Source organism: Montipora foliosa, chromosome 3 (assembly GCF_036669935.1).
Source record: "Montipora foliosa isolate CH-2021 chromosome 3, ASM3666993v2, whole genome shotgun sequence".
Lineage (NCBI taxonomy): Eukaryota > Metazoa > Cnidaria > Anthozoa > Scleractinia > Acroporidae > Montipora > Montipora foliosa.
In genome coordinates this window covers 7309723-7333577 of record NC_090871.1, presented here as the reverse complement: position 1 = coordinate 7333577, position 23855 = coordinate 7309723, and the positions used below count along the sequence as shown (strand labels likewise).

At 38.9% G+C, this 23855-nt stretch overlaps 2 protein-coding genes across 2 annotated transcripts; one reads left to right on the top strand and one right to left on the bottom strand.

Moving 5' to 3' along the window:
• Positions 1 to 227: 227 nt before the first annotated feature.
• Positions 228 to 13081, bottom strand: LOC137996631 (coiled-coil domain-containing protein 83-like). Its single transcript, XM_068842137.1, has 10 exons — positions 12850 to 13081; positions 12015 to 12099; positions 10598 to 10766; positions 10070 to 10149; positions 8813 to 8900; positions 8625 to 8716; positions 6854 to 6922; positions 6521 to 6642; positions 2700 to 2865; positions 228 to 1375 (listed from the first exon to the last, which is right to left on the bottom strand). Exons 1-10 carry the CDS (start codon positions 12966 to 12968, stop codon positions 1172 to 1174), a joined length of 1194 nt encoding a protein of 397 aa, XP_068698238.1. The 5' UTR covers positions 12969 to 13081; the 3' UTR covers positions 228 to 1171.
• Positions 13082 to 13149: 68 nt separating this feature from the next.
• LOC137996632 (sorting nexin-12-like) lies at positions 13150 to 23842 on the top strand. Its single transcript, XM_068842138.1, has 5 exons — positions 13150 to 13377; positions 17803 to 17898; positions 19593 to 19656; positions 20798 to 20858; positions 23313 to 23842. Exons 1-5 carry the CDS (start codon positions 13201 to 13203, stop codon positions 23416 to 23418), a joined length of 504 nt encoding a protein of 167 aa, XP_068698239.1. The 5' UTR covers positions 13150 to 13200; the 3' UTR covers positions 23419 to 23842.
• The last annotated feature ends 13 nt before the right edge of the window (positions 23843 to 23855 follow it).

Sequence of the window (23855 nt, the reverse complement as noted above, 5' to 3'; positions counted from 1 at the left end):
TAAGTGCCATTTGGCACCATCGGGGCTGAAAGGGTTAAATACCCTTAAAACGGAGCACTGATGGAAAGAGGGGGGTAAAATGAGCGCACCGTCGGCTTCTTGGGAGAATACTCTCTAGAGAGTAAAGGAACTTCCGACGTTAAATAACGTGTACCTTTACCTTTACCTTTACCTTCAGTGGTAAAACAAGGTTACTGATCACGTGAGTGAAAACACTCTATACACAGTTCAAGGAACTAATTTTAATAAAGTACTTCCACAATGTTAGAGGATAACATAATTACATGTGAAAGTAAATAAATAATTATATGTACAACTTCTGCCTCATCGCGATTTCAAAAAAAACTTATTCAAAATTGTCATAAAATGTAGATGTGACCTTAAAACTATTTCAGACATTGATATCAATAAGACATCGTCATTTGGAATCGGGGCTGGACAATCTGCGAGCCAGCGAGCCATGCGAATTTCGTATTTAAATCTAAGCACCCGTTTCAAATAGCGCTGATAAACAGTTATTAAGTCTAAGCACCCATTTTAAAACGGTTAGCTTTCAATAACTGTGTGACTCGCATGTTGACTCGCCGCCATGTTGACTCGTATGGCTCGCCATGTTGGCTCGCATGACTCGCAGCCATGGCTCGCATGACTCGCATAGTTCGCTGGCTCGCACATTGTCCTAACTCTTTGGAATCAGTTGGAATGACCGACCGACTGCTCTCACCCAGTCTATTGTTTACGTCCTTTGAGTGCCGTGGAAGCATCATTGGTAAAACAGACCAGCTGAAGAACTCTGGGCCCGGTTGTTCGAAAGCCGATTAACTTAATCCAGGATTAGCGTAAACTTTTGCTTCATGTTTTCAACTTTTTGGTGAAAGTTCCTTTTGCTTATTTTCGTTTTTCAAGATTGACCTCCTCTAATGTAAAATGTTTCTGAATATCAGCTTTGAAAAGCACTTGGCAGTACAGAAATGAACTCCTTGGTTTTAATCTGGGATTAGCGTTAATCGGCTTTTGAACAACCGGGCCCAGCCCAAAACTTAAATTTCTCCGAGGATTCAGATTTGGATTTAAAGAGTTAAGATAGAAAAAGCCGGCCGACTTTGTATGCAGATTAAACTGAAGTTCTATTCCTCAATTGCTTATACAGAACATTCAACCAGAAATCACGCTATTGTATGGCCAATGTCTGGAGCATGTTGTTGGTAACAGGCCAATTTCTTGGACTCGTGTAAAATTCTGGTCTGGATGCATCCTCTACTGGAACAAGGGCGTTTTCTTCAAGTTGCAAGTCAACTGGGTGAGGAAGGATTGGTTTCCTTGTTCCCATCACTGAAAGAAGCTGTAATTCCATCGGTCCAAGGCGAGGAGAGTCCTGATAAAAATTATGAAACTCTCAAGAGTTGCATATACATGTACCAGTACTGTACTTTACCCACCCACAAATTCAGAGCTCGGCTGGAAGTCGTCCAACAAGGGACCCCGGCAACCAAACAGAGGCAGTTACTTGGTAGTGGGGAGCGTGCGTACGACAACTTCGACAATAACGCCAAAATTAAAAAAAGAAAAATCGATGGTGACTCGGGGATGCTCGGAAAAAATCCGAGTGCTCCTTTGCGGGAATCGATCCTACGACTTTCCGATTAGTAGTTCCGCTGCTCCACCATACAGCAACAGGAGACTCGTGGGAGATGGGCCTTTAAACTGGGCTCATGTAACAATTGCCTGACTTCAAACCAAAGGCGACTAGGTACGAGGCTATAAATTATGAGATTAGCAACTATTGATCCACATAGTCAGAAAGAGCCCACTGAGATTTACAAAATCACCAAGTTTGGTGTTAATTGGGCCAATTTTGACTGAGATACAGCCATTTAAATACGCCAGTATTTACAAAGAAATGTTGGTTATCCGGACGCAGCGTTCGGGTGTCCATATCCATACATTTTCTTGTAAATTTTGACTTTTTTAAATCGCTGTATCTCGCTTAATATTGGGTCTATTAACACCAAACTTGGGGATTTTGTAAAGCTTGGTGTGGATGAATAGTTGCTAATCTCATAATTTGCAGACTCGTACCTTGTTACCCCTCGGCTTGAAATCAGGCATTACGGATAGGATCGAAATTGTCGGAAATGGAGAACATTCGCGATTGTACTGAAAGAGATGTTAAATGTTAAAGGGGCTGTGTGACGGCAGTGCAGTTCATTTTGTGTCGTTTTACCATTTACTCGCCCCTTCTCGCTTTACAACTTAACGTTAAATCAGAAATTACTTTTAAACAACACAAACCAAAGCTTCGTGACGAAAAAATGTCTGTCGAACATACATAATTAAAGTTACAAACAACGGAGATCAACTTTGAAAAACTGTTAGGCTGATCAGTTTTCAAACATTCCAGTCACAATCCATTTTAATCTTTTTCAATTTCACCCTTCCCTGCCTCCTTTTGTATTTACTATATTCAAACCTTCCTTCAATGTTCTAAGTGAGTTATTATTATGTTTTGCTTGATTTGGTTGCCAGTTTCCAGTCGCTGAATTTGACTAAATTTCGTGACAAAGCCCCTCTAACTCCGGTGAATGAAAAGAAGAAATTTATATTCTGATGTTCACTCAGGGCTAATCGGGAAAAAATCCGAGAGCTCCTTTGCAAATTACAAGACCTAAGGCCAAAACCATTGTTGACAGGACACAAACCTCATAGCCATCCTCCCCTAATAAGAAGTAGTTATCTAGCAAATCATCAGGCTTTTCGTGTTGTTCAGCCAGCACTCCGTGTGATGCGATCACTTCCTCTTTGTCCACATGGTCATCTTCTTCCTCTGAGCTCTCTTCATCGCCAATGCAACTTAGGTAAAACTTCCTAAACAAACATTTCCATGATAAAGAGCATAAGAAAAAACAAAAACAAAAACAATGCTGCAGTTTCAATTTCTGAGTTTTAAGTCAACTGCTCTCAAAAGTAAACACAAATTGTAGTGCAAGTTAACCAGAGTATAGGCTACCTGCAGCCCCTTGTATGTCAAGTTTTCTTGTTTTTCGTGTTGAAAAGAAAATTGATCGCGGGGAAAACAGTCGAGCACCTACGGGTCGGCTAAGTTGGATGAGCATCAAACTACAGCACGGGAGGTTGCAGGATCAAAACTCCTGCCAGACCAACACTCAAGGTCTTAACAGTCAAGCTACGTCACGCATGACAAGTAATTTTGAAATTCGGACTGAGTATTCAAATCTGCGTGGCAGTTTTGAACTTCGCTCTCGTGATTCTGAATTTCCCGTAGATATTTCCTTGATATATCGCATAAAGTGAACGGGGTTTCAAGCGTTTGATGAATTATTGTTCAGTTATTTGTGCCTTTTTCGTACCAACTTTCGGAAAAATCTTCAAGATTCCATTCAAATCTCGGAAGCTCCAAAGAGGAAGTCGGATGTTCATTTCAATCTGGTGGATACTGTTCACGCGTGACATAGCTCAACTGTAAATAACTCAGGAGAAAGTGCTGCCGTTGTAATGACAGACATCTGCAAATGGTTGGACTCCCTAGTCTTCTCGGATAAGTACGATAAACCGTCGGCTGCGTCTCACAACCCTTCAATGTTCATAAACCTGTGGGAAGTGAAAGAACCACACACCATTCACAAAGAGTAGAGTATCAATTTCAGAATATCCCATCACTCTTTTGAAAAAGAGACCCTGGGGACGAGGTTGACGACATGGGAGTACAGAACTAGTGCTCCCGCAGTCCCGAAGTCGAGAACTATTGAACGATATGGGAGTACAGAACTAGCGCTCCCGCAGTCCCGCACTGATGCAGTCGAGAACTATTGAGGGCTATGGCGCTATTCAACTGTTGCTCCCGTAGTCCCACATTCCCACAGACGAAATATGGCGCTCGGAGTGATTTAGAAAAGACGTAGATCAGTTAATTTGTTGTTTCTAAGCATTCGAGGCGACATTTCGTATAAAGGTATGTAGATGAGAATTTTAACTCCTTTCTGACAGAAGCTTAAATAACGCACTTGGAATTCATAGAATTGTCGTGTTATCTTTTTGGTAAGGAAAAAAGAAAGCAAAGTCAGACTTAAGCTTCAGTTAAGGTTGTTAAAAGCACGCGCTGTGGCTTGTTCGTAAAGCCTTGCTTTTTCTTCCATTTGATAGTTTGAATGGGCGGCTCTTCCACAAAGGAGGTGCCACTTTTTGAAGTAACACCTCTTGGTTGGATGACGCATTCTTAGAAGTTTACTTGATTACAAGGCTTCAGAAGATTTTTTTCTTTTTTATAATCAAACTTGTTAAGTCATGAATTCTCGTATTAATTTTCAATAAGGAGAAAAGGCGAAGTTAGACTTGAGTTTCAGTAAAAGTTGTTTAAAGCACGCGCTGCGGCATTTCGTAAATTTTCTCGTTGGGTTACTATTTAAATATACTTGTTAAAAATTCGCTTTAAATTAGTTACAGCATAGAAAGTATTGTAAGTTATTGTTGAGAAAGATTGGTTTCCAATGTGTGTTGGAGGTTCTTTTTTACACTAAGTATTCAAGATCATTGAAAAGAAAAAACTACCTAATATTTTCATTTTGTCTTTTTTGCAACGTGCCCTTTATGTGATAAACATGTAATTGCAATGTGCCCTCGTGCAGTTAAGGATTAATTTCACTTGTTTTTTCAAAGTTTTTCAAATTGCCCTTCGCGACTCGGGCAGTCAAGGGCAATTAGAAAAACTTTGAAAATACACGTGAAATTCATCCTTAATCGCCCTCGCGATTACTTAAACTTATCAAAAGTACGCTTATTTTCAAGGGGGGGTGGGGGGGGGGGTCCAAATTCCCTTGCGGATCTGTACCGCCGGGGTTGTCCAAATCCACTTAGACACCGCCCTGCTATTGTTGAATACACTTTTTTTTCGCGTTTGACGTATGTAAATGACTGCGGGAGCAGCTTTTTGGAAGTGAATTGTAAGTGAGGGGGTATTCTAGAATCCAGCCCCACAGCAGGCCTATGGAGTTTGCAGTGTTGTGATCTGTCTGTTGAATATTCTAAAATACGGAATATATGGAATATTCTAAAACACGGAAAAAACCGAATATTTTGAAACACGGAATATGCGGAAGATAACGACAACAACAACAACATCGTCAGAAAGTGGTCCGCCTGTGACCGATCATAACAACATCTGCTAGGGAAATCGTGTATGAAAGAAGCAGGTTTTGTAAAAAAGACTTCAAAAAGGCATTGACTTAGCAAATCAGCCTGAAAAAGAAACGATAACATGTCGTACATTTTTAAGGCAATTGAGACACTTACCATCGTCTTCCTCCATTTTTTCTTCTCTGAGTGTAGAAAAGCGCGCCTGCGATGTTTCGGCGCAGTCCGAGAGGAACAAAATGGAAGCGGGAAACATATCACCCAGGGGTGAACTCTTCTGTGTAACACATCTTTATATCTTTTGTGGTGAGGAAATGTAAAATTATCATCCGAAGTTATGCCATCCTACCCAGACTACCCACGGGCAAAAAATGCAATATTTATATCCGTTTTAAAAGACTTTCCTCTGATCCCGCGTTTTAGAATATTCCGTATATCCGTGTTTTAGAATGTTTGGTATATTCCGTGCATTCCGCAATTCCGCCGTTCCACCATTCCATTCCATCATTCCGTCAAATAGGGTCACCCTAGTGTCTGTGTGTAAGGTATGATTGTAATCTATTACCCATTGACTCTCAGGGGTTCCCCATTGACGAGTAAAATCGTCTGGCGTTAGACAGAGTAAAATGCTAAGTCGGTTTAGGCCGGTTTGGACGTCAAAGGGTTAAAAATTAATTAATTAATTAATTAATTAACCCTTGTTAATGTAAACTGGTTTCCAAGTTCGTTAACTTTTTAGTTATTTTAGGAGGCCAATACCCTTTTATCTAAGTAGGTATTTAATTCTATCTTATTCTAGAGTAAAATCTTTTGTAATGATATAAGGGTAGAATAAAGTTGTTGTACAATTCTTTTAATGGACTCAGTGTCATAAAATATGTTGACTCTCCATGGGCTTTATCCCTCCTTAATGCATAAAGAAATGTAAGTGGTAGTGTGTATTTTAAATCTTTCAATTCTGTGAACAATCTATTACCCATTGACTCTCAGGGGAGTCAAGGAGGTCTCGAACTCTCAGAAATGCTGTTTACATTCTTGAGATAATTTGGAGAAAATGACATCTCAAACAGTCCTTCTAAGGACTACACTCACCCGGACGATCATACTTCACTTAATAATAAAATAAGCACATTGTTGGCATCATTTAAAAAAAATGAAGGGCAAATGAAGAAATGAATGAGGAGCTGTATGCAACAGCTAAACAAAAATTATTTTTGACACCTTTGTTTTTCAAGGTATCCACAACTCAGGCCCTTATAACCAGTGGCTTTAAATTGTCTGTTTATGAATTTTCTTTCATCAAATTATATAGAACCATCAAAGTTAAAAGGATCTTTTTCTGACAAAAAGGAATTAATTTAATTGGACCAACCTTGTGAACTTGAGGTCCTCAACTTTACAGTCAAACATCTCGCTCATAATTTCTAAGTTCTTTCGCTCAAGATCCTCGACAGCCTTGGATAAGTGGGCATGACCTTCTTGATGAATAGAAACCTGAAACCATAACCGATGTTGCTGTTGTAAGCTTAAAATTAATGGCTTCATCCACAAGAACAAAAGCAATTGCTCTGCAACACATTGTACTTTGCACAAGCTTTTTATACATCCATATTTTGCGCAGTTAGCGTTATGGCATTTCTCAGTCAATAAAGTGTCTAATATTTAAAGTTCCTGATTTTCAAAAGGTGCATTTTTATTCCCTTACCTCCTTTTTCAGCCACCTGTTGTCTAGTATTTCACCACAGCTATCTTTGTCCAGTTCATTTGTTGCTTTCTAGGAAGAAACAAAAAAAATGCTGCATGAGAAATGAAAACTAAGATATAATGCATTAAGATAAGCCACAGCCTTGTAGAAATGAAATTATTTATAAAGAAAGACATAATAAAATTATCTTTTAGAGAGAGATGAGGTGCAGGGACCGGATTTGACAATGAAAGTACCAGACATAGTTATTTTCCGTTGTGAGGCGGATTGCATGCAAGTGCATTGGAAGCGAACCCGCAAGGAGGTCTGGAACTCTCAGAAATGCTGTTTACATTCTTGAGATTGGAGAAAAAAAAAGAAAACTAGACTTATCGCGTGAATGAAACGCCATCAGATCAGTTATTCTGTTTAGTAAGCAAAATAAGGCATTGTGACTTCTTGTTAGAGTGTAATGTGAATTGCTACGTTTCTACCCCATATGAACCATGCAAGCGTTAGCCCTACTGATGGAAATGGGCCCACACAAGGACAGAGAAATATAAGTGCTACATGGCCAACGTTTGCAAAAAATGTATTCCCTCTTTGTACTTGTACATGTTCATTGCCGTGACTTTAACATCTTCAATTCCCACAGCCTGCTCCTGTCTGACCTTGTAGCTCAGTCGGTAGAGCAGCAGTGATCTAACCGGAAGGTCGTGAGATCAATTCCCACCTTGGTCAGAGTTTTTCTCTGTCCTTGTGTGGGCCCATTTCCATCAGTAGGGCTAATGCTCACATGGTTCATATGCGATAGAAACTTAGCACTTCACATTACACTGTAATCAGTTAAGTCTGACTTCTTGTTACTTTGAAGGATTTATTGCACAATTGTCTTGTTTTTCTTTAGCCATTACTTTCTGAGATACCCAAGTCCAAAAAGGGAAAAAAAGAAAAAAATGAAGCCAATGAATCTTAAAATTTATAACGTCAAAGTACCAGATGTGAAATAGTAAACAACTGGACGAAACGTCCAGCCAGCTCTGACCTCAAATGAAAACCCTGTGAGGTGTAGCCAGTTTGGAAGAAACATAGAAAGGAAAAGAAGATAAAGTAGAAAAGAGAGAATGAGGGGTGGCGAATGGTACCTGCAAAATCTTGGCACTCGCAAATGTTTCATCCGATCTTGAAATCTCGACAACCTTTGCGAAGGGTCTTGAAGTATCGTTTATATTCCATTTATTTTGGTGTGATTAGTGTTGCAAGTTTTGGTCTCAGTCTCAGATTCGCAAACAAGGGTCTCTGCGTCTCGGTGAGTCTTGGATTTTACCGTTAGTCACCCCTTGAATGGGTTTAAGGGCTTCAAACTAATAATAAACTAATAAACTTAGTTCATAGAGCGAGTTCCAAAAGTAATTAAATCAAAGAGGACAGAGACAATCCAGTAAACCAATCAAAACTCGAAGTAATTACACGTAGCCGACACAAAGCGCGGGAAAATGTGCATGCACAAGTTACAATTGGTTTTGGTTTCACTTCTGAATTGTTGAAAAAATGGCGCGAGAACTTTGAACCAATCATTGATTGAAGTAATACAAAATCAAAGCAATTCGCTATAAACTACTTTCGACACTCAATTGAAAACTGCTCTAACTTTTATACCTGAATGCAATAATCATAGCTTTATCTTTTGTTTCAAGTTTTTTAACACAACTTGTTTGCTCTTCCCCAACTCTTTATCATCATGTAATACAATCATTATTACTATTATTTTCAGTGTATTTATCTATTGTACCTCATTTGCAATGTCTTTCTGTTTTGATATTGTTGATTCAGTGTAAGTTTCAATTTCATCTCTTGCAATCTTCAAGCTCCTTTCCAGATGAGCTGTCACCAAAAATGGGGTAAAAGGTAGGATTTAAGACAAAGTGTGGCTCAAAATGCAATGACAATTTGCATTATGAATTTATGGTAGTTGCTTGCCTGCAATGTCATTATGCGAGTCCTGCATTTCCTTGAGATCTTGTTTCAATATCACTATCTGTTTTGCATGTTCCTCAGCACCAATATCCTGAAAGGTGAGAAATTTGACTCATGTAATTGTTTTTGAGTGGATGTTGACTCCTCAATCACCCCCTATTGATGAGTAAAATCGTTTGGTGTTAGACAGAGTAAGATCTACATACATGTAGGTATTAAGTCTTACTCCTGTGGGTATTAAGTCTTACTCCTGAGAGCCAATTGATCAATTAAGTAAAAAAGATTATTATTTCTCTCAGATAGTATGCATACTGTGATTGGCCGGCCGTACTGTAGAATACGGCCAGCTAAATTCTAAATTTTGATACAACATTATCTACCCTAGCAAGTTTTTCATGTCGTTTCTGTTACACAAACTTGTAAACCTGTTTGAATCTTGCAAGCAACTATTTCAAACAGCCAAGAAGATTTAGGTTTTCGGATTTTGACACAGCAATCTTTGTGGTAATAGAACCTTCTGCTTGACCACACCTAGTTTCCTTGCCTGCGAACTGGATTAACCTCAGAGATATAATTATAAATATCTTACTATCCTTCTTTTCTCGGTCCGTACTCAGTAAGCTACGGATCCTCATTTTTTTCCAGTTGATTTATGGCCCGCGCTTCGCGCTTGGGCCATAAATCAACGGGGAAAAACTCAGTCCGCAACTTACAGTATGGACCTCAAACTCAGTTAGTAAGAGGTATTTATCATCAGGTTGCAGGGTTGGCAGAGCGGTGACAGAGCACTCACCTTCCACCATTGTGGCACTGGTTTGATTTCTGGACTCAATGTCATACATGTATGTGGGTTGAGCTTGTTGGTTATCTTCTCTGCTCTGAGAGGTTTTTCTCCCCGAACTCCACTTCCCCCAACCCCCTCATACGGATAAGATTGAGATTTCAATAAAGTGGTTACTATTGGGTGGCCACAATAATCCAGATCACAGATGCAAGTTAACCCATTGACCACTGCGATGAGGGGCGTGGGGGAAGGATGGGGGAGTGGGGGGGGGGGGGTCCAGGAGTCCATGGATTAAGGTTGACACATAGACAACCAGGTAGCCAATAAGACACAGTTTCAGGCCACTCTGGTTTGGAGAGTTATGAAAATACTTCCGATAATGCTCTTTACAAGACCCATTGGTATCGACCCACATTATAATGGATGGATGTTATGACATTGCTCTGTGCAACAAAAAAAGAGGAAATATACTTTACCCTATAATCTTGAACCTTTATAATATTTTTCCTTACTGCTGCTATCTCCTCCTTTTTCTTTTCAATAAGAACATGAAGTTCTAAAGGTTAAAAAAATAGAACACAAATAAATTTGAAGTTCAATACTGTATTCAAAGTTTTTGGCAAATATTATTATAGCACCTTCCTCAACCTTCTCAGCCTTAACAAATACATGCAAAAAATTGAAACAATTCTATAGTCTGTGCTAAATGGACTGCTTCAACCATTCTTCTTTGAGTAAAGAAAATATAATATTACAAGTAATAAAAAGGCTATAATTGTTTTGCTCCATATTAGTTTATGGTTTGTAATGCACAGACTATTTGGGCAAACATTTTGAGGCAAATATTAATCAAACCATAACTATTGATTGGTCAGGGCTGGGCAGTAATAGCTACCGGTACATGTAAGGCCACCAGAATCCAGGTCAGGCACCCTAACAATTAGGCCAATAAATTTTACCAACTACATGTACACCATGTACCATCTCACACAAGTCACAGATACCTTGAACTTCTGCTTCTTCAGCCTTCATCGTATCAAATTTTGCCAAAAGAGCAGCTTCCACTTCGTCGTGTCCAACTTCTACTGCTTTCTCCACTTCTTTGTCCTTTTCTTTGACTTGTTTCAACAAAGTCTTGACATGCAGAAGTTGCTCTTCCTTCAGTCTTTTGTTCTAGTAGTCAAAGATTGAAAATGTAAGACTACTGACGGTGTTAACCCATTGATGAGTAAAATCGTCTGTCGTTAGACAGAGTAAAATATATTAAGTGTTACTCTCTGAGGTCAATGGGGTAAGGAAGGAGATAAAACCTCTGAAAGACTGCCATGAAGCAAACTAAAATGCTGCAGAGCAACTTCAAAAAGAAGGGTTAAAGTATATTTTAAGCATTATGCATTGGTAATGACAACTGGCATGACAAAACATTGAAGAGGTTTAAGTGGGGCCTTTAAGGTGTGCTTGCTAAGGTGAACAAAGAGGTTAGTTTCTAAGGATGAAACATGGTTAATTTAGTTTTTCTTTTTCAAGTTTTGTATTAGAATAGGTGAATAATTTGAATGTGGCCCTGTATTTTGAAGTTCATACAATAGGCAGGGTCTGGAAGGGGTTTCGAGTGATCTGTGAATTGACCCGAAAACAGAGCATGAATCGGGAAAACTGAAGGAATAAAGCCATGAGTCATTTGAAGTTGTAGTGTGTGAATCAAGATTTCTGCCGTTATAATGTCATGAACACTAACCAACCCTACACAAATACATTTAATTTGTCTGTATAGGTCTTCTGTCATTGTTATGTAACATAATCTGCCAGTGTCATGTTCTGTACTTGACCTCCGACCTCATTTGTAGTTGACATGAACTGAGAGACGATATATCGTAATCATCTGTCCAGGTCACTGCCAATCAGAGGTTCGTTCGTTGGAAAATGAAGGAAAAGCTGCCTGTCAAATTTGTAACACTAATTGTTCACTTCTGGGTCGCCTGGACATTTTCAATGGCAAATTGTTGCAAAGGTGAGCGTCAGCAGAGTACTTGTACCGTCTAAACTAACTCGAATTTCATGACAGGTTTTTAACATCATAGAAAAATCAAGGGACCGCAGAAGTTTTGAAGTCAAAAAATGTGTAAGTGAAGAATTGTACAGCGACAATGTAATAGCAATGAACTTCATTGCCTTTTCTTTATCCCACTCAAACAAAGAGCATAGAATTGTTGATTTGATCTCCATACTTTTTATTTTATTTCCTTCCCGTCATGGGGTCATATAAGACCATCTCTTTCCTGTAGTCATGTGTATAATCATAGACCTGATGATTTCTCTAATTATCCAACTACATGATAGACGTGAATGTAGGGAAAATGCACCTATGATTCGAATTCAAAACCCCACTTCCAGACCCCGAATATAGGCTACTTTTCTTACTCGATCTTTGAGTCTGCCATTCTTCTCCCGCAAAGATTGCAAGTCATACATAAGATCTTCAAAATTTCTTTGTTTTACTTCTATCCTAAGAATGAAATCAGAAAAAAAATACACCAGACCTGAATATCAAATCTAGTTCTGCATCTAAGGACGCTTTCCATTTGACAATCATGACTGGCCAGACCGGACATTTGGAAGGACTAATATTCTCTACAGCACCTCCAAATTCCTGGTTTGCACCCACGTGACACGGCATCCATGTTGGATGGCAATATATTATTTTTGCACAATTTGCATAATAATAAAGTCCAGTTCCAGCAAAGACACATGTTATTATTCTTGTCATCCAACAATTGGCTGCAGTGAGGTCAGATGCAAACCATCAATTAACACACTTCAAGTATGATATATCCGCTGCAAGAAGAATGCGAGGGGAATATCATGCAAGTGTTCCTTCAAATTGTTGCCTTTTCCTGGCAAACTGACAGGTCTCGCCGGCTAGTTAATGTTCTGGCGAAAGGAAAGTGCAATAAGACAGCTTTTGAAGTTGTCATCTTCCCACCACTGCAAACTTTCAGTTTGCCTTGATCAAACTTGACTTCTAATTCTTCAAATTCAATTCAATTACATCTGTTTTTACATCTGCATCCAAGACAACCGAACGCTGCCAAGCTGTTGCTTAGCAATGAGGTTGAAACATAATTAAATTCAATGGATGTCAATAATTTCTGAAAACGGACTGTTTCACAGATCTTGTAGACAATATGTATCATGAACAGAAAAGATCACGCTACAATAAGTAAACCCTTCGCGAAGAAAATCAGAAATTACTCACTGAAAAGCTACAATGGCTTCTTCTTCAGTCAACTTTGGTTCCTTGGATGCACCGCTCTTCTTTTTTGCTTTCTTCTTTCCAGAAGATTTTTTCTTTTCGGACTTCTTCTTAGGAGGCATGAGTTATGTCTAGGAAAGGTACAAAAGAAAGAAATTTCCTTACGCAAGCGTTACATTTTCTTGTCTTTCGCTGGAAACTCTCCGATTGTCACAAAACAACATGTACAGCCTCGTTTTCAATAGACTTGGATACGAGGTCTGTGTCCCATCCGTCGAGTGGAGACTGGTTACTAGCGTGAACGAAAGGACCTGAGTCGCGCCTCGCGGACGTAACTAACTTGGTTTGGAAGAGATGGCCTCGGTGGGCGAAATAGGAGATAGACAAGATACAAAACGGCTGGAATCAAAGAAGCAAACGCTAGATGATGCTTATGCAGCCCCGGCTAATTTTCTGGAGATCGATGTTGTCAATCCCGAGACGCATGGCATTGGGAAGAAGCGGTACACGGACTACGAAGTTCGCATGAGGGTTGGTAATTTGGATCGTGTTTTAGCTTGCATTATATTAGCTGGCGGAACCGGAATAATTAATGAGACATGAAACATTTCAGGCCAAGTTGATAATGGCTCAGCTTGCATTTGTAGTCACTTGATTGTTTCTTTTGCTTGATTTCGGTAACCATATGTGAGGATCGATTAACGTTTTACAGTCTATTTACACATCAACAGATAGAACTCTATTAATTTTGTTAACAAATCAAATTTGAAAGCATTTTGCAACACGACCTCCCACTTAACTCCAAACAATGTTCTATTATCGTAGAATACCCGGCCACAGATTTGTTTCGAAAAAAGTTTCAGTCACGCAAATATGCAAGTATTACAGTTAATATAATAATTATTTGTTCCATGCACTTTATGCATGGTGGAGTAAGTTTCAGTGAATTCCTCTGACTAATTACTAAGGACGTTTGAATTTGGGCTTATTTTGTGCACTTTGACTTGCATGTGTAGTCAGAACATGAGTGTCTTTTGCTATTAGATCAAGCAATTTGAAAATTTATGGCTGGTTTTTATTCCTTGATGGAATTAGATTGTCTGGGTGAAAGGAGTCCTGAGCTCGAGAAGGAATGTTGGCAGTCACTGACGTTTCAGCAGCCGGAGCGGAATCAAAGTCATCTTGAGAGTCAAGTGATGGTTGGAAATTTGAACTAATGTAGTGATGCTTCATTCTACATCCTACATCCTCACAAACTAATCACCATTACTTTTCCTACTACCAATTACAACACTTACCAACACATACCAGAGCATCACTACATTTGTTTGAATTTCCAACTGTCGCTTGATTCTGAAGATGACTTCCTCTCAGGTTGTTGAAATGTCAAACATTGTCAACAGCCCTTCTCAGGTCTACTTTCACCAGGACGATCAAATTCCATAGAGGTGTGTAACTCCTGGGTTCAAATCGCTTATACTTAAGAATTATGAATTTGGGAAGAAGGTGTTAGTTTCTAAACAAAATGTGGTGGGGTGTTGCTGGGGAGTGCGACTTGGATTTGGGGGCTGGAAGGTGAAGCTTCCCATAATTTTCAAGAGGAAAGTGCCAGTGAGCATACTTCTCCTAGTGGTGTCAGTGGATATCCCTACTGGGAGAACTGAACGTACGATCGGGAGATTTGATAGAGAATCGAAAAGAGGTGAATTACTGTTGAATTGCTTTATAGCATTTCTTGAGACTTATCCAGCATGAGCAATTATTGCTGTTAGAAGAGGCTATGTTCCGGAAGTGTGGACGAGCCTGGGGCTGCTTTCAACCCCACTGACAAGGAAGGAGCTTTTCTAAAAGCTATACGTGGGCACCAGGCCAGTGTCATTGAAAGTTTTTGGTGGGGAAGGAAGAAGGGACCAAAGACTGTAAACGTTTGACGAGGAAAGGTGATAAGCTTGATGGTGTGATTGGAAAAGGTAGAAAGACAGGGAAGAACAGGTGTAAGTGGAGGTATGTGGAAAGGGATCTGTTGTGGGAGTGTCTTGTCCTTTCCCATCACGAGAGCCTTGGATTGACCCAATGCTCTGGGAAACTCTATGCAGGAGAACATGCGCCATAGGGTTGTTACAGGGCTTTCAATAGAAACCAGCTACTGCCGGAGCTCCGGCAGCTGTGGGTCTTTAAGTCACTAGCTACTTGGTCTACAACTTCTTCAAAAACAAACCTCTTAAAATGTTTACAGCCTAACCACGCAATAGTACAAAAACTGTTCAAAATTTGCCTACACTAAGTTGTCTTGAGAATTTTTTTTATAACCATACGTTCCTTCGCCTTGCGTGTGTTCACGATCAATCACGACCAAAACGCTTTCCACCGTTGTCAGAACAGTATCATCATACTTAAAGTTAGCATCACTTTTCACGTCGGATGTTTAACAAAGATGGCGGCCAAGCGTGGCCAGACTGAATTGTTTGCATTCTTTCCAAAGAAAAGGTATTTTGAATAAATTTTTACTTTCTATATTGTTTTCTCATGAATAATGTGACATTTCTTTCTCAATAATATTTTACTAACTCTTTCATTGCCTTTGAATGAAGTGAAAGTCTTGAAAACTTAAAAATACTGTTCCTTTTGTGCATAAAATATTTTGTCATTATGTTAGCTGATTTTGATGTCCAGAAAGCTAGAAATTGTGTTTCCAAGCTTCTAGATTTCAAAATTTTATTTGGGAGCATGCCCCCAGACCCCCTTGGAGAGGCAGCCTTACCGCCGCCTTATTGTCACAGCCACCTACTCAAAATTTTATTGAAAGCCCTGTGTTCTTATAGCCAAAATTTGGCTATTTGAACCTTACGGCACCTGCTCACTCTCATGATAACATGAATGCACCAATTAGAGAGGCTTTTGATTGTTCTTCGCAAAAAACAATGAGAAGACACTTTGTTTCAGGGTTCCCCAGGACTCTTCTCTCCCTCAGTGAAGAGAAGAGCTCTGGGGTCGAGATTGTGTTTTGTCAGGCAGGAGTTGTGGGAAGAAGATGGAAGGGTATATCAAGAAGGTGAAGGCTTAATTGTGGGACCAAGAAGGTTTTAGTGTGTAGAAAGAACCCAGTTTGATCTCATAGTTGAAGTGCATCAAGCTGAATAATCTGTTGACTAAGATGGAGAGGAGTGAGATTGAGAAGATGGTAAAGGATGAGATCTGAAAGGAGAATGGTGCGAATCAGGAGAAGATGGTGATCAGTGAAGCCAAGTGGAATGAGTTGTTTGGGGAAAGTGATGATGAGGAAAAGTTTGTGGGATTTGATGCTGAAAGTGGGGAAGGCAGATGGTGTTACAAGTTACAGAGTCAGAGGCTGTGGCTGAAGGAGACAAAACCGATAGTGAGGTAGATTTCAAGGTTGCTGAAGGTGGAGGTGGGGTGAAGTAAGACATGCATATGGTGGTCAAAGGTATCGACAGAGGGGTCAAAGTGATTGCGGAAGAGCTGGATTGTTTTGGTGCTGAGGGCGAGGAGATGGCTGGAGGACAGCATGGTAAGGGGAAGATGGGTGGCATCAATGGAGAGGTCAAATTAAAGTGGTTGTGGAGAATTAGGTTACTTTTCTCGATGATGGTGGCCTTAGAGTGGTGAGCAAGGAGGAGAAGGAGGTACATGAACTTTGGAAGATGAGAGCAGTCTTTGGTAGTGAGCAGTTGGTTTGGTGTTCCTGGTTTGAAGGCTTAGGATAGGAGGAAAGTGAGAAGAGAGGTGAAGGTTTGGAAGGGCTGATGCATAATCTTGTAAAGGATGGGATGTCAGTGTCTGAGATCAGTAGACTTTTGTATACTGCGTTGTTTGCAGTGGTGGACAGGTTGGGGCTGACGGGGAAGAAGAAAGGTAACAAGTTCAAGAAGAAGAAACACGGACAGGTGGCAAAGGAGGATTGAGAAGAGCATTATGGAATGGCAGCAGGATTTGGACGGGTTGTGGAGATGAGGAAGGCGACTGGGCTTGGGAGGAAAGTGATGGATTGGTTGAATAGCTAGGAGGTGTCAGTTTGACAAGAAGGGGATGGTTGTGGAGAGTTTGTTTTTGAAGACTAAGATCAAGTCTGAGAGCACGAGAATTTGGTGGTTTGTAGACAACTGTACAAAAATTAGACAGAACACCTTGTTCAAGGAGGTCACTCTACAGAAAGTCAAAAAAAAAATATATATATATATATAATAATAATAATAATAGTAATAATTACTATTATTATTATTAGTAGTAGTATTTTCATTCCCAGGAAAAAAAGTCTAGGGATAGCTGTTAAATTAAAGTGAGAACAAACTGTTACAAAAGGGATAAAACTTAATGGTCTTAGAATTTTGTGTCAATGGATGCTTGGGTCATTACTCTAAGAGCAGTGTCTCCTCTCTTCCAAATTAAATCCCTACAGGCTAGGTGAGTATTCAAGAGGCACAATAATGGATTCTCTCTTGTGACAGACAAATCTTCCTGTGTTTGTGATGCATGGAAATGGTCTACATGGATTAACAGGCATCTGATTGGCCCATCATCATGTGTACCTCCCCAATTCCAAATTGAATACCTACTTGGCTGGGAAAAAAATTGAGAGATACGTGTTGTATAATTAACTATTATCCTGCGAAATCGTGTGGAATATCGCCTGATACTTAGCGGACGAAGCCGTAGGCCGAGTGGGCTAAAATCAGGCAATGAAATTCCGTAGGATAATGAAATTGAGCAGGACAATAATTATTGTTTTATTATTCAACTCATTGATGACAAAGCACAATTTTCTATGTTTATTGGGAAAAAGAGCTGGAAAAACTACCAGTTTTCTCTGCGACACAAAATTATGTATATCGCTGGATGACTGTTGAGTACGCGCAACGAAAATTGAGCGTGCTATGACCATATTTGGACATTGTCACAATGTGTTGAATAATAATAATGGATATCTTTTTTTTATAGACAAATCTTCCAGTATTTAAAGTGAAAGAATCAACTGTAAGGAGACGATATAGTGACTTCAAATGGCTAAGAACTGAATTGGAGAGGGACAGTAAGGTAATGACCAGTCCAAAATGGTTAAACTCAAGCCAAGCTTTTGGTCAAATCATAAGGGCACCAAAAGCTTTGGCGTAACATGTTTTGTGGTTCTAATGTCTGCAGTAGTTTCAGTGCACCTACATGTAGTGCAAATGAACATGGTTGAATTAGCTGACCTGGGAAGGCCATTAGTGACCTTTGAACTAGAAGTCACTTTAAGGGAACTCTCCACTCCAAGTGAAAGATGATTTAAACCCACAGAAAATGATGTTTTCAATCAGATTTTGTTTTAAGATTTTTTCAAAATATCAAAATAATATACGTAACACTTGTATCAGAAATGAATTGATTTAACCCTTTGACACCTCAAAGCCTTAGGACTCCTCTGGTTGACATGCAAAATTGTCGGGTGTTTGACAAGAGAAAAAAAAATTGCGTCTTGACCACTCCCAGGGGTAAACGGGTTAATCGAGGGGACATCATTTTTCACTGCTTAACCCATTGACACCTCAAATGGCCCCTGGTTGACGAGCAGAATCATCTGGTATTCGACAAGAGTAAAATCTGTTTCGTCTCACTCCCAGGGGTCAATGTTTTAAGGAATGGTTTTTTTCAGTTTCCACAGGCATTGTGATGGTTTATGGCTGCTCTTTTGTTTTGATACAAGAGTCCTTTGAAGCTAAGCAATTATAAAATTTATTATTTCTTGTCAGTTACAAACACTTTTTCGAAAAAAAAAATATATATATGATTACACGTAATTATTATCATTTTCATCACTTATTCTTTGAGGAGTGGAGGTTGACCCTCAAAAGGGAAAGAATCTCTATTTCATAGAATTCTTTAGAATCTTTATTGTAGAATTTCAATATAATACAGTATATGGATGATGATGAAGGGTTAGGGTTACATGTAGGGTTAGGGAATTTGAAAGACAGAGTGTGGGCTACCTGTGGCCTTTTCTTATACCTACCGTATTTATCTGTGTATAAGTCGATCCCATGTATAAGTCGACCCCCCATTTTTGATGGCAAAAAATACAATTTCTTAATTTCTTTGTTAAATGTTCATGGGACACTAATCGTGTATTCTTCGATTTCTGGAAATGTGGATACACAAAAAGATCAGGGCCTCAAGCGCTTAATGGTTTTGTTGTTCAGCAGCTGTTGTATATGCGGGCATTTTGTCCTTGAGTTTCGAAAACATTCTCAGAAAATCGAACATGTAAACCTCAAACTCACCTGTTTCGTTGTTCAAGGATAAAGGGCTTTAGAGGATAAGCACAATGCAACATCACAGAAGCATGAGTCAATCTTTGAAAATAACTTGCGAACGATGCGAAAATGTGCAATGTTTAATTGGTCCTTGACTTATAATTTCTCAAATGACAAACAAAACAAAACTCATAAACCAAACAATACGAAGTTTGCAAAAGCATTTAAATCTGCCAGGTTTGTATAAAGCATAAAAAACATTCATTACCAACCAGCATTTTCACACAACACGAGTGACAATGCTTGCATGCAAACACGAGGTATTGCGCCAGGTTACTAAGCCATCGAACCATGTGTAAGTCGAGGGCGATTTTTGGAGCTTCTTTTGAGGCCATAAAAGGTCGACTTATACATGGGTAAATACAGTAGATCTGATAGATAAGAACACTGATAAGATTTTAGCCCATTTGTGTAATGCTGTAACGGACATTTTTTTAGATTGTGGTCCCTCCACTTCCTGGTGATGCACTAAAGAAACAGTTACCGTTCAGAGGAGATGATGGTAAGGGAGAGTTTTACCTTGAAATGAAATCTTGTTTTAATTCATTCTATTTATCATAGGAAAGTTGCCAAAGATTAGAACATTATCATTGCAGTCTTGCTGAATTGTTTTAACAAAGTGTTTGTTGTTTTATGAGCTCTTGGCTGGGCTGTTTGAGAAATAACTGTTGAGAATTTGTTTAAACTTTTGTATGATAAATAATCAGTAAAAATGGGTAGGTTAACCAACTGACATTGTATGATGGATATGATAATCTTTTGTGTGTGTTATGGGTTCACATTTTTTGACTTCGTGGTCACAAATTTAGGTTAGTTGACCATGGAATTGGGAACTTCTGTTGTCTACCTGAAACAATACAATACAATACAATACATACAATACATACTTAATTGACCACTCCCCATAGGGGCTTTTCAGGGCCAATGAAACACAACGAAACGACAGAACAGAACAACAACAACTGTTAAGAATCCCAACTGGCCGGAGGCAAAGCAGTTGGCTATTTACAAGTGCAGCTGAGAAGTTGAACCAGGGACTACCAGGATCAAATTCAACGAGTGGTCAGAGCGGGTCTTGAACCCGGGATCTCCGGATCTCAAGGCAAGCGCCCTAACCAATGGGCCACACTACCTCCGTCAAGGTCTATACATCCCATGATCCATGACTACCTGTGACCTAGCCAAGATCCATCACACCAAACCCTGTGCTGGATCTAGACCAGATACCTTGAATGAACTGCCAAAATCAAAGCGACTAAAGTAATCCATGAGTGAAGGAGCTTGCATAAAGTACAGAACTTGTGCACCTGAACAACTCTGACCTGACATTTCAAAACCACCCTGAAAAGACCCTGAAGACAGGGCGAGAACAGCAGCCAACACATTCTCATACCAGAATAATAAGGCCACCACTACACTGTATACCACACAACCGTCTATAAAATAATGTTGATGCCATGCCAGGCATGAGCAAACTAATTCATCGTCAGTAACCAAGTTACATTGCATTTTTAAACCTTTTAGGAATGTTGTTTATTGTTTTGCTGCCGTGGTTTTTTATGTTTTTTGAGGATCCTGAAAATAATAGTAGAGCTTTTCCAATACAAATAATCACTGAGGTATCTCTCTGAACTCTTCTTTAGGGATTTTTGAAGATGATTTTATTGAGGAAAGAAGACAAGGCTTGGAAGCATTCATTAATAGGTGAGTCAAAAAAGGGGTGTCAACATAGTTAGAGATGTGACAAACGCTTAATTTAATGGTTACTTGGTCAAGAGTTTTTCATGAACTGCTTGTCAAGATTATATGACTCTTCATTTGAGGAATCAAGAGGAATATTTCAACGCTTACCCCTGAGTGTATAAGCAAGGACACTTCTCAGTTATTTTACATGTAAACTTTGTTAAGTACTAATGGTGAAAGCAAACAAAACTGCTGCTGAAGATATAAATTCAGCTGTTGTGACAGTGTATACACTCTCAAAATATGTGAAGGCTCAGCCATTGAGCTCAGGGAAAAGAGCACAGAAAGATCCTTGACATGCTTGTCATTTCAAAAAAAAACTTTTCTGGTACATTCTCTGCCTCTTGCTAAGTGCATTTTGATGCTGTGCAAACTTTGTGTTTCAAAGTCAATAATTGTTGTTTTAATGGCTTCAAAAAAGGGAAAAACTGCTTAAGCAATAGAATTAATTTTAAAATGCCTCCTCACTTTGGTACATTGTATTGCTGTGGTTACTTACATGTAAATTAAAGGGACTAGGTCATGCAATTTTAGGCAATCTCAGCATTGATCAAATGGTCGTAGAATTAACTGAAATAACAAAATTATAACGGCTCAAAGCTATAGATTGAAGAACTCAAACAAAACACAGGAAAGCTAAGAAGGGACAAAGATGAACAAAACTGGGGAGGATTGCAATGGATTGCATTTGGGTAAATTTGAAAAATGTCAGCCCACCTTTTTTCAAATTTATATCAGTTTATATCAAAATGTCATTTAAAAAGGTGGAAAATCATTCTCCGTTGTTATGTGGCCGTGATTTTGCAAATGAATGAGACTCTTGCTCTGCCAATTTGACGTTTAGAGCTCATAACTAACAAAATTAAACAAAATTACCTAAAACAGCGTGACCTACAGTGTAGCCCCTTTAATGTACTCTGTTAAGATTGAAGATTATAATACACCCACTTTTATGCAAAGACCAATTATTATATGTTGAATGTTTTAAGAAGGGATTTATTATTCCACCATTATGCCATTTTGTAATACTGGTATTTTGGCTTCTTCCTGCTTTGACTGAGAATGGTATTGATTGCATAAAAAGGTGGATGTGGATGATGAAAACAACACAGATGAAACCTTTCAAATGTCCTTTATTTGACTGGTAAATTAAAGGATGAGTGACGCGATGACAAGCTAAATTATCGTGCTTTGCATCGTGTTGAAACAATTTCTTTTATTGACAAACTTTCGTTCCCTCTGTATTTGCTCTGTTCTAAACGGTTGAAAATAAGCCACTACTGTACATTGCATTACCGCCTCATATTTTGCTCATTCTCTTGACCAATATGGTAACATAGAGTGGAATAATAAATGTACATAATTATAATTATATGATAATTATAATGTACATAGTTATAATTATATACATGTATCTTTCACATAAAAATAGCGTACACTGTACATGCAGCCTTTTTACAAAGTGCTCTTGAAGAATAACTCTTCTAATGAACTAACATCCCCCCAGCGGGCAGTAACAACACAATAATAATGTATTCCAGGATTGCAAGCAATGAGATACATGTTTGATTTTTATAAAAGTTAATGTATTTCATACACCCTGGTCCCAGAGGTTTTTCATGAGCCACGAGAGAGCCGCAAATAGATTTAAGTCCCAAGATAACCAGAGGTTTTTCTCTTCCTGCTGCTTGGCGACTTGTCTTCACTGCTTCGCGGCTCTCTCAAGGCTCAAGGAAAACTTCTGGCACCAGGGTATGTTTCACATTAATTTCTTAAATAATTATATTCATTTTGCTTATAACAGTGAAGTTAACGTTACTGTTTGTGTTAATCTTAAGTTAAGGTTTCTGCAACTATTTTTTATATTTGAGGCATAGAGTTTGGAGGACACTTGTGATGTTTATTGTTTAAGTTGAGGAGTATGGTATGACTGACACCTAAGTGAAACTCCAGAATCCGTGTGCAACTCAGTACTTGCAAAATTTCTGGCCCCAGTTGTTCGAACGATGGATAGTGCTATCCGCCGGATAAATCACTATCCAGTGGATAACTAATAGTGAAATCAATTGGGCTTTCCATTGGATAGTAATTTATCCAGTGGATAGGGTTATCCACCTTTTGAACAACTGGGTCCTGGATGTTATCTGTCACTGTACCCTCAGTTCCTTTAGGTTTGGGAGACTATTAAATATTAATTTTTGCTTCATGAACATAAGTTTCTCAGTGGAATACAAGAAGGGTCAGTGAGAAGTTGCCTTTTGCTTCCCTTCTGGTTCATAGTTTCTTTTGATTGTCAATCAGTGATAACTTAGCAATTTTGGTACTTCTGAATCATGTGATTGTGCTTTAACTTTGCACCTTGAATTTCTGATAAAGTTTAATATAATTATATATTTTTTGTTCTTTTGTTTCCAGAGTATCTGGACATCCTCTTGCTCAGAACGAGCGTTGCCTGCACATGTTTCTAACAGATCCAATAATAGATAAGAATTATGTTCCAGGAAAAGTGCGATCCACGTAAAATATGATCAAGTCTAAATGGAAACCCCTTTCTGAATAGGTCTTTTTTCTACAAATGTGTTTTTGCAGCAAATTTAGCCTTTTCATCCATTGAGGAGTTAGTTTTCTGGCATTAACCAGTGTAAAATCTCTTCTTGGGAATGGAAAGGTCAATCATATAATGTAGTTTCTTCAGCTGTGAATTGGTCCAACTTAGATGCCTATAAAAGTCATATCTCTTTCCAAGGAGAAAGCAAGGATGGATGTACGATGTCTCAAAATAATTAACATTGAGATAAAAGTCAATTTTTTGCGACCATTGTTCCAGATATTTTTGCAAGAAGCAAGTAGTATTTCTATCGGCAAAGTGTCATGAAAGGTAATTCGATAGAATTTTGTATGAAAACAAAAGAACTCAAGGCAATATATTCAGGTCCTGGATCAAGCTTTTTGAGTTGG